Below are 15,420 nucleotides of genomic sequence, written 5' to 3' on the forward strand. Positions count from 1 at the left end.
CGTTGTGTTTTGATCTAACTGAAATATTTCACTCTTGTTCAGCACTTCTAAATGAACATCATAGAAAAAGAATAGCGAAACCCTCTTCATTTCACTAAGGTCAAAACGAAGTATTTTTATGCATTTTGAGCCTTATTAAAACCTACATCTCCTTTTTAAAACAAAACGTAATTGAAATCAGCTAGAGGAACGTTTCATTTCTCATGAGGCGACGTTTTGTAATTGGAACACAGCTCAGAACAAAATGTTTAAGCTGCAAAGGTGTCAATTTCCTTCTCTATGTTGCAGTTGCCACTTCCTACTATTGTGAGTGAGGCTAAAACCTGCCAGCAGGCTGCTGTCTCTTTAGACTGGAAATTATCAGCAAAGGAAAGCTGGGCTGCCTCAAAACAGCTCCCACTTGGTGCTTCTTTCGAGGAGATGAGGCATGGTAGAAACGCAGCCTCATGAACGTGCCCTGGGCAGCATGGGGCCAGCTCAGACAGGCTTCATAGCCAGCTCTTGGTTCAGAAGGCTCCTTGCTCTTGTGTGAGCAGGGCTGTCCACGCACAGCAAAGACTGAATGATCATTTCCCCCATAGCCTTCGGCTTAAGACACAAAGTGAACAAGATTTGGTTTCATAATCTGGCAGTGAAGCAGGAGTGATGAAAACATCCTCAATGGCCCTCACCAAAGTGAGTGATCCTAAGTCTCTGAAGTAGGTTAATACCGTGATTACAGAATTTGCAGAGTTCCGCCATGGCTTCCTGCTCCAATCTCCTTTCATACTTACCAGCTACATGAATAAAAATGCTTTTGGTATAAAGGTTAAGCACATTAAAGAAGAGTCATGTGAAGCTTTAGCCACCACACCTCCGCCTGATACACAAAACAAAGATCTGCAGTGTGCAATGGCCTGATAAACCCATTGGCACATCCTTCCCATCTGTCCATGCCAGCCTTTGCACCACCCTGTGCTCGAGTTCCCTTTCTGTGTTGGGAAGTGAAACTTCACCATTCGGAAGAGTGCTGTCACCACAGCCATTCCAGATTCAATACTGAAATTTTCAAGGAAAAAAAGAATCCTTCTCCACAAAGTTATGACTGAGTATTAACACTACTGTTAGGCTCGAGGTGAGTAAACTAGTAAGTTAACACATCTCAGTAACCAAAATTCTGGCACATGGAAATCTCATACCTCAAAGCACACCACACACAACAGATCAAATTAAAATCCAGCTCTAAAAGCTGTCAGAAAGAGCCCTGAAGGGTAATATTCTCTGAATTTGTTGCCTTGGTCACATCAGCATTTTTTCCTAACATAAAATTCTGGCTAACTAAATGCTGATATTCCAGGGTTCCCAGCTTACGTAAGCAGCACTGGCCATAGGGAATTGGCTGTATTATGCAGCTACTACTGGCAATTAAAATCACTTAATTTTGTGCATAAAATGTGTTTTGGTTTTTTTTTTAGGAAAAAAAATGCCCACTTCCATCTTTGAGGTCTGTTTTTTTCCACACAGGCCACCATTTCTAAATCTTTCAGCTTGTCAGTTCTGAATAACTTGGTTACTAAGATGGTATTTAAGGGGTTTAGGGTTTAATGCAGGCCAATAACCTTGAATATTTTAAAGAAGCAAGAAAGAAGCTTAGCCACACATTTCAGCAAGTCTAAAGAGACATACTTTGAAAGGCGTTTATATCTAGTGCCTTTCCATTTTCACATCTCAGGCTTTTAGAACCTTTGGTCTAAACCTAAAGGGGAAATTTTTCCCTTTGAACTGGGTTACTTCAAATGGAAATTTCATTACTAACCTCAGAGAATTCAGTCTCCTCCAAACACCATCTGCTTTGAGAAAACCAACCATGTTTGGATATAATTAGTGTGGTAACAGAAGTGACACGATCTTGCATCCAGAGGTTATAGGGCATCAGCCACAGATGATGTTGCAATGACTTACACCTATCTCTGCTGGAGAGAAGCATGAAGAAAGGATGGAACATGCAGGACTGATCCCAGCAGAGAAGTTCGTCTGATGGGCAGTAAATTTGCAAGTTTAAAGTGGAATTTCTCAAGATATCTCCATATTTCTGAAAACAACAACAAATCTGCACCTTGGGTATCTCCCACTCCTCTCCCTCCAAAGAATTCACTAGTGCGTTCCTCTGCAATTCACTGGGAGAGAACCATGTCTAATACGTGGCATGCAATTTTAGTATTTTCTAATGAAACATAAGAAGTCCTCTTTGTTAATTCTGATTATAGCTCTGCCTTACTCTTTTGTGTTTGCCAACAGCTCTACATGAGAGAGCTCCTCAGAAAGAACCCCCGTTCCAAGCATTCCTTCTGTCTTCTGAATTCCAGCCACACAAAAATTCATTCAGACGTTTACTCCACACTTTGTCGACCTTAAATAGTAAATTGCCAGAGATAAAAAGCTGTCTTTTGCCTTGCATCCATCCCCCACAGTCTGAAAGAAGCTGCAGAGGCCACTACCAAGGAGAGAAAGGCTGCACCACTGACTTCCAGCTAACACAGAAAGATGTCCTGAGCCTGATAATTCACTACAGATGACAGAGTTGAGTTTGTCATGACACAAAGGAGCTTTCTCATTCAAAACACTGAAAAATAGTTGATTTTGGAAATTACTGAGGTTTCCACATTCCTCCATTGCAAAAGTCTTTCTATAAATCTGGCTGACAGTACCAAAGAATCACCAAGATAGGTTACTTGTTAACAGTGGTACCCTCCTATCTGGCTATCTTAACAGATGATCATCAGATAACGGGAAAGCACAAATTTCGTAGTATAGAAAGTTCATGAAATTCTTATCGCATCTTTACATTGATTGCTTCATTATGAAAAAGATTCAAATCTTCCCTCAAATTCTTTTTCAAAAGATTACCTTTTGTCAAAAGATTTGGGAGTTCAATAGAAATACATAAAGTATTTCATATAAAAACATCATTATTTCACTTAATATACTTCCAGTATCCAATTGCTTTACGGACACTTAGCCCCAAATAATTGGTTCCACCATAAGATTAAAAAAAAACTCCTTTTTGATCCTCACAATCTTTGCAGTATGTTGGCAGTTTATGCATTGAATATGATATTAGGAATTACTGAATTAAGGAATTACTGTGGAGAGCTAACTAGCTGCTCAAATATAGGAGATAGGTATTTGCTTTTTTCTTTATTTGCTGAAATGACCATGTCCCTGAAAGTGGTTATGGGATAATTTCCTATGAATGACCGATGAAATAAATCTAACATCCTAAATGCTTTTGAACACAATAAAGGTTTGCTGCTTTCAGAAGATCCCTACCCCACCCCATATCCTTTTGGCTCCCTTAAATACCCCTACATTAAAAAAAATACATAAATATAGCACTAAAGAGGGCTGTCTGATTCTTAGATCTCTCACTATATTGCCCAAGGAGGCTGTGGATGCGCCATCCCTGGAGGCATTCCAGGCCAGGCTGGATGTGGCTCTGGGCAGCCTGGTCTGCTGGTTGGCGACCCTGCACATAGCAGAGGGGTTGAAACCAGATGATCTTTGAGGTCCTTTTCAACCCAAGCCACTCTGCAGGTCTAAGTAAAAGAGAAAGGAGATCAACCTGCATTATCCTGGGCCTTGTTAAGGTATGTACATACAGGTGAGGTACAAAGCGCAGAACATTTAAACTGTTTAAGCAGAACTTGGTAACTCCTATTAAAACCACTTAGTATCACTAAAACTGGTCCCTCCCTCTGTAACCTGTGACAACGTTCAGCATCCACATCTTCACAGCTGCTGTGACCTCAATCTCTGCTCACCTCATCACTTGTGCCTGGTCAGCTCTGATTTCTTCATAAAGTGCTGCCAAAGCATTCTCTCCTGAATACTGCTCTGACGATGCCTCTCTGAAGCCCACTGCTGATTTCCAGTCATTCAGCCTATTTAAATTTATTGTTCCCTTCTTCCAGCTAAGAGTGACTAAAAAAGCAGATTCATTTAAAATATTCAGATTTTTCCTATTCTCCAAAAGCAGAAAGGAGCTGCAAAAGCAAACGAAGGAAGAAAGGAAGAAGAAAATAGCGTGCTATGGGACTTCTCCCACAATCATGCCTGAGGGTAAAGTTCTTCTCCCATCCCTAGGAATGGGAGGTGCTCTTAGCTAAGAAAAATAGCTCCCTATGAAAAGCTCTCCTGTTAGCAGACCTGCTCATTTTGTTGAAAAAACAACCAAACAAGCATAATTCCTGAATTAGGAATTTCAAGGCCTTATTTCTCACCTGAACCAAAGTGCCTTCCATTTTACGCCTAGCAGCACAGTTCACTGAAGCACTGCCAGCCGAATTATTGTGACCATTTTCTATTGTGACTGCATTTTTTTTTATTCCAGAAAAATTTCTGTGTTCCTTTTAACATCCCTGTGATGTGACCTTTAGCAAAATCTATCAGGCTGCCTTCTTAGCAACCTGTTGTTAGGCATTTTTATTTCTTAATAAGGAATATATAAGAAAAGAACATTACTAAGATTTGAAGACTTTAGATCTCCTGGTGCTCTTATCAAGGCCCATGTGTTCAGACTGGGGGTGGAGTATCATGAAAAAGCTCAGAGCTACATCTTGATAGAGGAGCAGAGAAGGCAGCAAATGGAGCGCGTCGCCTGACCACTGTCCTTCCATTCGCTGAACAGGGCAAAGGTCTCCAGGAAATAGCACTATGAGATCAGCTCATTAAAAATTGTATGAAAATGTATATCCTGAAGGGATGTTAAATTAGGGAGCCTTGAGCCTTCCCTTCCTTGAATTTCAGCGCTTAACCTTATAGCCCCAGCATTTCTTTATGCAATTAAATATAGAGGTATAGGTATAGGATACCGCTTTAGTTACAGTCTAGCAAAGAGAAAGAAAATAGGGGAGACAGATAAAGAACTCTGTAGGTAGCTTTCATTTTGATCTTCTAGCATCTCTTTAGAATTGCCATCTCTTTGACATGCTCACTAGAGCAGAGGCTATGTTCTTCCACATCCGGTTCCACTGAGAAGTGCTGATAACACATTATATTTAAAGAGACATTTCAGAGTCTGTGCGCTTAAGAAAACAACAATAAAGATAAAATGATGGCAATTCATAAACATCCTTACACCAACAACCACAGCAAACATTAAACACGCGTACATAACCAACATTAAACTTAAGCCAAGTCCACATGTAGAGTACATCCAGTTTCCCCAATGCATTTAACTGACTTTATGTGATTTTGTATGTTTGTGCTCAATGTACAACTCATACAGGCTACACAAAGTATAAGGAAAAGGATTAATTGAGTAAAGTTCTCTCTGACGTTTTTGTCTTCTACCTAATCAGAATCATAGGATCATAGAATTATAGAATGACCTGGGTTGAAAAGGACCACAATGATCATCTGGTTTCAACCCCCCTGCTATGTGCAGGGTCACCAACCACCAGACCAGGCTACCCAGAGCCCCATCCATCCTGGATTACCAACATACTAGTTCACATTATTGTCACAGTTGAGTATTACCCTCTTATTACTTTGATGGTGGTTTTATGCTCAAAAATGAAATTAACAGCTAAACTCAGAAGACTTATGCTTAAATTCATTTTCCTTCCTGAGCCATCCTTATGGTTACACAACTGTTCAAACTAAACTGAAAGAATCAGAACTAGCTGTAGATCTCAGATCATGTTCTGCATTTGCTAGCAGTTCAAACATGGCTGGATATTAAAAGCAAGGTGACTACAGTAAAAGCTTCTCCTATTATTTGCAGAGCAGGCTGGTACTATTTGGGAAACCCCTATGGATACAGCAAACCACAGCTGCCTGGTAAGTGGCTTGGACAGAGTGAATCCCCATGCCCAAACAGATTCAGTTCCCTCCAACAGAAGATCTTAGAAACATGACCGTGTTAACGTTTTTGGTTCTACACACACAGACCTCTGTGCTGATGGAGCAACAGCTTGTTTTCTTTCATAATACATGCATCACAGACAAACACAAAGTCCAGAGAGACCACACAGTGCTCACATCTCCACTTGATATACATGGAGCAAGGATGCGCTGCTTCACAACTCAGCAGACAAATGGTAATTTGCCCTACTTGTCCTATTTTCAATACTATTTTGCAGCAATGAGCAATGCTGTCTCCACGAAATGGAAGTAAAAGCTACTCTGTTCTTGTCAGAATAATAATGGGCACCACATTGGCAACGCTGCCGTTCTGCGCTGCACAACAGCCTAAACAGAAGGAATTGGGAAAAGCCAACAGTAATGCAGTAAGGTGTGTAAGCTCACCTACTTGCAAGTAAGCTATAAGCTCTGTTGATCGGTGCTCCAGCCTGGGCAATAAGAACAGGATAAACACTTTGTCTGTATCACAAGTGAGATAAAACTCCACTCATCTTCAGCTGAACCACCAGAAAGAGAAAACAGCGCCAAGGCACAGGCAGCTTGCTCAAGGATGGCCAAGGAGCAGAAATGTGGCTCCAAAGGTATTGAGAGTGGCACGCACAGGTTGGATAGACAGCAATGGGGAATAAACTACAGAAGTGAAATGTGGCTGTCTCCAAATCTCGGGTTAGTTTAAAGCTAAGATGTTGGCTTTGGCCTCACTGCTGCTACTAGTAGAAGGAAAGATGCCAATGAGCCAGCATATACCTCTGACTGGGATTTCACAGAGCACCACTGTGACTTGTTACATTATAACTTGCAGAGCTTCCCATACCATCACTGGAAAAGGTACAGTCCTTTAGAAAAGTAGTAATGTTCAAATACATGTAATGTAACATGCTGACAGAAATGTTATTCATTAGTATGTATTAAGCAAGCAAATGCTTTTGCACACAAAATGACATAAAAGCATTATCATCATCAACATACTTATCCCTGTAGAGCACTTCCATGTGAGCTGTATTAGCAAACCTCTACTAATCCAAACCTCTAGAGGCATTGTAGCTACTAATCTGGGTGAATTAAGTCATTCCTCCTCAGCTGCACTCATTACACGATAGAATTTCCTTCCCTGAATGGTTCATTCACAAAGGTTCCAACACAAACTTCTCCTGGAGTCTTTTCAATGACTGCAGAAGGAGAAAAAAGTCTCTCTGAAAACCAACTTCTTTACCCGCTTGGAAATGCCATCCCCTGCCCCTCGATCCCGCCTTATTTTAACTAAATGTCAGACATAATGCAGTCCATACAGCTGAACTGCATGTAGCATCACGGTCCAGTAATGCACAGCACCAGCAGAGCTGGATCCGTGGGTGATCCCATCAGCAGCAGATTTCCTGCTCCACAAACAGCCTTGGAGCGCTGTAACACCCACCTACATTTAATGACTGCGTTGCGTTAAGCTCCTAATTGCTGGTTTCAATTGAAATGCTTTGATGACTGCTAAAATATTGAAAAATGGGAATGTAACAGGAGCTCTCAGGAAATGTTATTCTTACACCCAACAGATTATTGATTCCTCTATGGAGGAAGAGCAGAGTTGGAGATCTCCAACCTTCATTGAGGCAGACCTGTCTCTCAGTTAAAAATAACAGTAAACATTGTAAATGCAGCAAGAGACAACATCCATCTCCCTCTAAGAATATTTCAATTAACACAACCACAGATCCCCCTTTGGTTGAATGTGGTATTTAAAACAGAATTCACGAGCTCTCTAATTTATGATAGGTTATTGGATAACTCGTGTTAATTACAACTACACAATGTCAAAATTAATGATTTTCCCACCCTCTTTCAACTTGAGAATGAATTCATAACTTATAACAAGACTCAAAAGATGTGCAATTAATATTGTCAGCAACCACTTCACAAAAGAGATTTGTTAAAGGCAGGCATGAGGACTCAATTAGTGTATCAATTAATGTTGCAGTTACTTGATCTATAAATTATCGAAGAACTCATACAACTACTGAGAGGAAACAAAGCAAATCCACTCCCCGTCGATGAAATGAGCTCCTGACTGTGCTCCTTTCTCATTACTCTTCAGGTCAAATTTGAATTTTGCTGGATTCCATGAATCTTTGCTATGTAATAGGAAAAATAAATGAACCCCAAACAGTCTGGCAGCTGGGAACGCCTCATTGCAGCGATGATGCTTTAATTGTTGTAAGTAGGTTGCAATGCAGGAAAACAAAAATAAAAATAAGAAAATGAATCGACTGTCCTTGTTCATAACGCTTATTGATGTAAAGCAAAGTGTCAGTCTTGAAATGAACCTGCAAAGACTGCATCAAGATTTCTAGGTATGGCAAAAATTTAACTTTCATGTCAACCAGAAACTTCAGATTTCATAGTGATTAGGCTAAAGACAAGACTCAAATGAGGTCTAAAAAACCACAAGGAAGACTTGGGCTGCAATAGACACCTATGATCAAAACTGATAAAGACAGAACATAACCTTGTTTAAGGGCTCCTTATCCCCAGAGGCTTCTAAACTAAGTAGGAATGTCCTGTTTGATCTTAGTATGACTACAGTTTTGCTTCTGGGGATGTAAAGGGTTTCCTTCAGATAGCTAGATAGACTCCAGTCTCTCATTAGAGTTTAAAAGACCTGTGAAATGGATGTGATTAGCCAGCAGCCTGATCTGACACACGGGAGTGGTCCTGGAGCCCCTGCACTCCCTTTAATCAGTAGTCACACACTAAAGCAGGACACTTATGTTCTTTGCAACCCTGATTTCAATAGGATCAAACTCACATCTTCCAGCCCCAAGAGAGTACACTGCAGGGAGCACTCCTGTTCCTGGCAGGGCAAGCAGGGTCATTCCTTACCTGGCATTGGGAAGTGCATTGAGCAAAGCCCACTCACTCCTTCCCTCCTTGAGCACAGCTGCAGAACCTGTATATTCATTCAGTTAAATACGATGGCTGTAAGGAGCTCCAGCAGAGCTGCACTGCATCCCAGCCCCTCTGGCTTGCACGTCTTACTGGCTGGTGAAGGCAATCCCCAGCTTGGCAGCATGCCTCCTTGGAATCTGCTGCCAAATGCCACGTGCTTCCAGTGCACTGCAGTGGAAACCTATTAAATAAGGGAATTTTGCCCACGGGGACCCTTAGCATCAAAGACTGCTATGGAGGTTGTCAAGAGGCCTGACTTATTTGCTTCTGTTTTCAGAAGACCCTGCCATTTTCAGTACTGCCTCAAGTCTTGCTACAGACTCCATACAGAGACTACAGTAAGAGTTGGCTTTGCAAAGAAAGAAATAAATACATTCTTAAGCTTCCAATAGAGCAATTACAGATTCTGAGCGCAACAGGAAGAAACCAAACCCCTAGAAAAGTTTCCCTGCTTCTGACAAGCAGATATAGACTGGGTTCAAATTTGGCAGCTTGGCATGCTCCCTTACAAACCTTCCACTTCAGCTTTCCTGTCTAATTTTCTATGAGCAGATCATGTAGTGTAGTCGTCAGTGTGGATTCAACATCAATGCATCACATTTCTCCCAAAGAAGCTTCTAAATCAATTTTAATTCCAATAGGCTTAAGGCAATTTGTTTTCAATTTGATTCATTAATCTGTACATGTTTATAAAATGGCCTTTACCCCCTCATGTACTACAATATAACCATGGTTTACGTATCTAAATGCTCTGGCTAATAAGGACTTCTTTTTCCCCCCAACAGGAATGCTACAGACACGTGATGTTTATTCACCACTCAACGAACCAGATCACATAAACAAAGAATAAACTAACCGGAACGTTATTTGTTATTCTTCTTAAAGAATCCATTCCGGCAAAAATCATACACCAAAAGGAATCGCCAAGAAAGTCCAAGACTGGAGCTTTCTAAATCTCCTGAGGATTTTACATGATTTCATTTCACAGAGCAGCATGAAACCTCTTCAGGAGGCCTTTTAGAATTTGACCAAGTTCTTAAAGATCGTAGTTACAACACAGCTACCAGCAGATATCAGGAGAGAGTGGCACGAAGATTAGTGCTGGAGGTTGGGGTTGGCAGAAATATAATCTCCTCTAATAACATCGAGTGCACTGTAAGCTCATAAGATGGAGTGAAGTGCACGAAGGAGGGTTGTGCAGGTCACAGTGAAACATGGGTCCCCAGCTGCTCAACACCTTGACAGTACATAGAGCAAAAAAGCAACACCTTCCAGTCAATTGAATTCCTGCTGCATGCTGAGAAAACAAGCAACTATCTTTGCCACAGCCCATCAAATTCTGGAGCATTTATTCATCAATCAGTTCAATATAAGGCAAAATAAAGACCTGGCTTTTAATGACCTATTTTTAAGATTACCCAGGATGATAATACTAAGATTGAAAAATTACAGTGTGATGTGATCATGTTAGTATTGAACTTCTCTATAGAACATTAGAGTTTTACAGCTGAGATTTTACTTAAATAGCAGCTTCCGAGATGATTTCATGTTTAAGTTTTTGTTCTAACTCTAGGAATTCTCTTAATAGTAGAGCAGAAAACTGCCTTACAAACCAGATCTGATGATAAGAGAAAGACCAGAGACTTACAGGAAGGACTGTAAGACCTATGGCTGTAATAAACATTATGCCAAGTGAGAAACATTTTAAATAATCTCTTATAAGAGAATTGCTTTGCATAGGACTCTAGAAAGAGATTTTTGTTCTGAAAGTAAGAAAATCCATATCTGTGCAGGAGCATTAATGCCACATGCCCCATCTGCAACACAGATCTTCAGCATGGGATACACCTGTAGGAGTTGTTCCACAGGGAAGCTCTTATGAAACTCGCTGCTCTGTCTCAGCACAATGCTGTTACTGCAGCTGGCAGGAGAACCTCCAGGGGTAGACAGAAATGAAGGGGAAGAAAATCCTCTGTCCCACCTTCCTACTAAGTATTGGAGAGAACTATCTGTATGGCTCTTGCAGAACTACGAAACCCGATCCACTGAAAATACATCAGAGCTGAAACTTCTGTTTATAAAGCAGACTAATTTCTTGGGAATACTCAGCTCTGTTGAATAATCAAACTCATTGATGAGAGACACAAGAAACCTCATGTCAGTGCTTGCTACCCACTGCTGCTTGCAGTAATGAACTTGAGAAAGAAGCTTCACACTTGCCACACGTCCATCATTCACACATTCACATTACAGAGAGCTTATCTGTTGAAATATACACAAATATACACAACCCAGCAACAAGCAGATGAGCATACCGAGTTTCTTTTGACTTTTCACTGCATGAGATTGGAACAGCAAATACTGTCAGGGCTGTACACCTCATCTGTCCGAAGCACTCAACGTACAGCGAGGCCTCCAGAGGGCTGGATGTGAGCAGACGTGCACACAGCACTGAGCACAATCACTTCTGGAGATGCACTGCTGCACGCTGTCCCTTCCAGCTCTCCAGACACTTCTGCATGCTGCAGGGAGCTCTGATCGCTGCCACAGAATGTATTCTGTGCTTTTTCTCAGTAGCAAAGGTAATTCTCAGGTTTTCCATGTGGGGGCTAGAATCAGATTTTGTGCAGAGCATTCTGTTATTACGATCTATGAAAATGATTTAGAGGACAGATATTGAATATTTTATTAACAAACATCGAGTTCCTATAACAGCTGTTTGCTCTTTTCAAAACTTTCACCCTCCAGCAGAAGAAATAACATAGGAGACGCACATCAAAAAGATGTTATCTGTATCATAAAAAACTGATATTTTCAAATTTATCAGCTTTACTTTCTCTGCTTGCCTTGGTGAGCTTCTCCCTCAGATCACATTCCCATCTACATCAAAGTTCCCTTATTTATGTCTTCCCAAACTACAGCTTCTTTTTATCTCAAATGAACCGCTTCTTCCATGTGAGTTGAGGCCTAGAGCAATAAGGACTCTAAACCATCCACTGAAATACATGTTTACACTGCTCCATTGCTGTGGCTTTTACAGTGGTCTAATATCAAGATCTCTGATACAAATGCTATCCCAATCACAAAGACTTCACCAGTTTGGCAGAATCACCACAGTAAATGGTATAGCTGCCCACAGTCAAGCAAGTTATTTATCAGATATCTAGCATGACTTTAATTTGCAACACACACACACATAAATATACAAGCGAAAAAAGAATGACAAATTGAAAAGCTTATGGGAAGGTTTCAATCTTTCTATCTCAAGTGTGAAAATTGTTAGGTATTGAGTTGGTTTTGCTGTTTTACTACTTTTCCTTTTGGCTTTAGTAATGCATATTAAACTCAGCTTCAATCTCAACATCATTGTCTTTGTAGGTTAGAAATACAAAACAGCTACAACAAACAACATAAATTGCCACTGGAGTTCAAGGTCTTGGCTTCCAAGTTCAATGGTATTTAAAAAAGAAGAGCAATAGAAACACCAACAGAAATATAAGAATAAAAATCTCCACCAAAGTCTTACAGCACTCCTACTCAGGAAGCACCAGCTCATACAAACACGTATCTCATGCTTATCAGTCCAAATAACTGCCCTAGAATCCAATGTAAATTTGTAATTATATATCTGAAATCACCCAGCCATGCATTTATTCATATCTCCTCCTCAATTCTCTGGGTCCTCCTTCTCCTTGTTTCTATTTCCTTTACTGGGATGATCTCCCCATAGACTGCTACTGAGTTCTCCGTAACTTCACAGAATGTCAGCAAGACTGAAACTTCAGCAACAAAAAGCCCATTTAAGCTCTGGTTAGTTCGAAATGAAGTAGAAACAAAGACTTCAGAAGAAAATGTATTTATCAACAAAGAAAGCCAGCTGTCTTTTGCTAAAAGTAATTTTTTTAGCTGTGTTTCCATTTGTGAAACAACTGCAAAGTAAAATAAAAAGTAATGGATGGTAACTCAGAAACTCCTCCTTACATTTTAAACATATTTTAATAACATATAATGTCAGAGAATCAAATCCCATGTTCTCAGACCAGGCAAGGCTTCCACTGGACTTAACAACTTATACTTTCACCAAATGCACAGACAGCACAAGAACCATAGATGCATAAAAGGTGGTTGCAATAACGTAGGAGATACATAAGGATAAAGAGAAACCAGACACTACCTTTCTTTTTGGAGTCTTTTTTTGTGCTGGTTTTAACAGCCACTTGAAGTTCTGTCTCAGTTGACATCCTATATCCTTAGTCCTCTTCACACAGATCCAGTATCTCGGTCAGGCTCATTTAGAATATGTCTCCAAGAGAATAATTGAGCCTTTCAGATACTATAACCCAAACAGTTCATCTCATTCAGTCCCTTCGATTGCTGTTAAAGAAGGAAACAAAAAGTAACAGTCATCTTCTGAGTTTAAAACATGAATAATAACAAAAAAGGCATTGCAAGCTTACTGAGGAACATCGTTAGTAGTCATGGTGGTGATGGGTTGATAGTTGGACTCGATGACCTTAGCGGTCTTTTCCAATCTCATGAAGCCTATGAAGTTCTCTATCTACAGACAGAGAATGCCTGATTCCACAGTAAAGATGGGCATTTACACCTGTTGGAGATTTCTCCAAGGGTGAGAGATAACACCTGAGGTGCACAAAGCCCCATCCTTCCAAGCCAGCAGCTGGAAGGCAAGGATTACATTCTGAGAAGTAGATGGCAATGTCACCAACAGCAACAAATTCTGCATCTCAATTCTTAAACGCCACAATTACAGGGTAAGAACATCTTGCCAGATATTGAACTCACATCTTTACACCTCAAATGCTCTTCCAGTATTTCCATTCTATTCCTTGAACAAAGCCAAATGAAAAATGTACACATCTGTTGTAATGAACACATGATACATCTTGCTTATGATAATGTGCATGTTTCAGGTGTAAAAGAACCTGCCTCTGTTTAGCAAAGTTGAAATTCCTTATACCCACATAGCAGTTATTCCTGCAAACACACATCCTTGAAAATACAGTTCATTCAACCTTACAGGTTACACAAGATTAAAATGCAATAGGACTATCTACAAGGGGTGAAATGGTAGCATTTGGGGAAAGCTACATTTATGGTCAGTGAGATGCAGAAATGCTTTGGCTGTGAAGCCCCAGCAGTGACTGCAGACGTGTGCTGGGGAAGCATGAGGGAGGCAGGCTGCAAGGGCTGGGGAAGCTTGGGCTGCATCAGCAAGCAATGAGAAAGGATTAAACTACCCAATGAAGACTAAAGCATGGCTCCAGCTCTTCCTGCTCAGAAGAATGAGCCACCTGCTCTGCTGGCCTGCTCAGGGCAGACCATGCTGTCCCAAAGCCATTTCTCACGATGCTCCCCCATTGAACACTTCATCTTGTCCTTCTTTTGGAGAAAACGTTCTCCATTATTAGTGCAATTACAGAGAAGTCCATCTGCACTGTCTGAACAGGTGCCCAGTTATTAAATAAGCATTTAATAAAGAAATTAACTCAGCATATCGGCTGGTTAGCTGGCCAGAGATTAACGGCAGTTAAATACATTTGCTAATGGCACTTCTCAGTAATTTAAGGAAGTAATGCACTTAAAAATTGAAATAACTTGGACAGTTGAAATCACTTTCCACAGCAAGGGCCATGAAGCCACTTGCACTTCCAAATCCAGTCTCTTTTCACATTTTAAAATGCTTCAGTAACATTACATTGCCACGCACTATGTGAAGTGATTTAATATTGCTGAAGTGTGTCAGGGGTTTTCTTTAATAAGCCCTTCAAATCTGTATGCCTGTTATAGAATATTCAGAGATAGCTTTTCCACATCTGCTGAACTGATTTCAAAATACGAAATTCCACATTTCTCCTCTGTGGAGTCTGAGGAAGTACAGAAGAGCAAAAAGGAGGAAGAAAAAAACAATCAACTTACAAATCTAAGATGGAGTGCTTGCTATCTACACCTTCTCAGAGTGCTTTAATAAACTAAAACCATTTATTGTTGGCCTTTTTAGTTGAGAAAACAGCAGAAATGGAAATGCAAGTGAAAGTTGACCGAGGAGAAATGGAGAAAGGCAATGAGTCCCCAGGCAGGGGGATGTGGGACCCCTCTGCAGGAGCCAGCTCTGCACCAACGCTTGCAATCCCCCAGCAAACAGGGGGAGAATAGATGTCCCCTGCTGCCCGCGTCCCCGTCCCCTCCCCCTGCACAACCCCATTTCATATTCAGCTTTACAGCACAGTAGGGATGCATCAGCCTTTCCAGCTCAGTGGCACTTACTTAAAGCGTCTCTCAAGTCACAGCTGGATTGACGGTTTATTTTTTTTTAGAGTTTGGATTTTTGTTTTCCTAAAGGTTAGCTGGCACGAAGCGCTAAGAGGAACCGCCTGACAAAAGGAGAACATTTCTAATAGGTCCCCTTATAATAAAATCAGAAGAAAGAAAAAAGTGTTAAAGAAATACAAACTACCCGCAGGGTCAAGAGTTAAGCAAGGCTTAGTGTCCTAAAAGCTGTGTTTGGGTACAAAGCACCAAGAATTTCATCTCCTCTTGTCAGCTGCTATCAACAGAATA

The 15,420-nt window shown here is 40.7% G+C and overlaps 1 protein-coding gene across 31 annotated transcripts in view; it reads right to left on the reverse strand.

Moving 5' to 3' along the window:
* Positions 1-15,420, reverse strand: part of DAB1 (DAB1, reelin adaptor protein) — a 372,324-nt gene that overhangs the window by 77,148 nt on the left and 279,756 nt on the right. For 24 of the 31 annotated variants that reach the window (XM_040704475.2, XM_040704473.2, XM_015290926.4 and 21 more), the window contains one exon: positions 13,016-13,215. The exons of the other annotated variants lie outside the window; for them this stretch is intronic. In XM_040704475.2, coding sequence (XP_040560409.1) covers positions 13,016-13,082 — 67 coding nt within the window. In that variant the 5' untranslated portion in view covers positions 13,083-13,215. The remainder of the gene's footprint in view (positions 1-13,015; positions 13,216-15,420) is intronic. 31 annotated transcript variants of the gene reach the window in all.

The sequence above is a fragment of the Gallus gallus genome, chromosome 8, assembly GCF_016699485.2.
Source record: "Gallus gallus isolate bGalGal1 chromosome 8, bGalGal1.mat.broiler.GRCg7b, whole genome shotgun sequence".
NCBI lineage: Eukaryota > Metazoa > Chordata > Aves > Galliformes > Phasianidae > Gallus > Gallus gallus.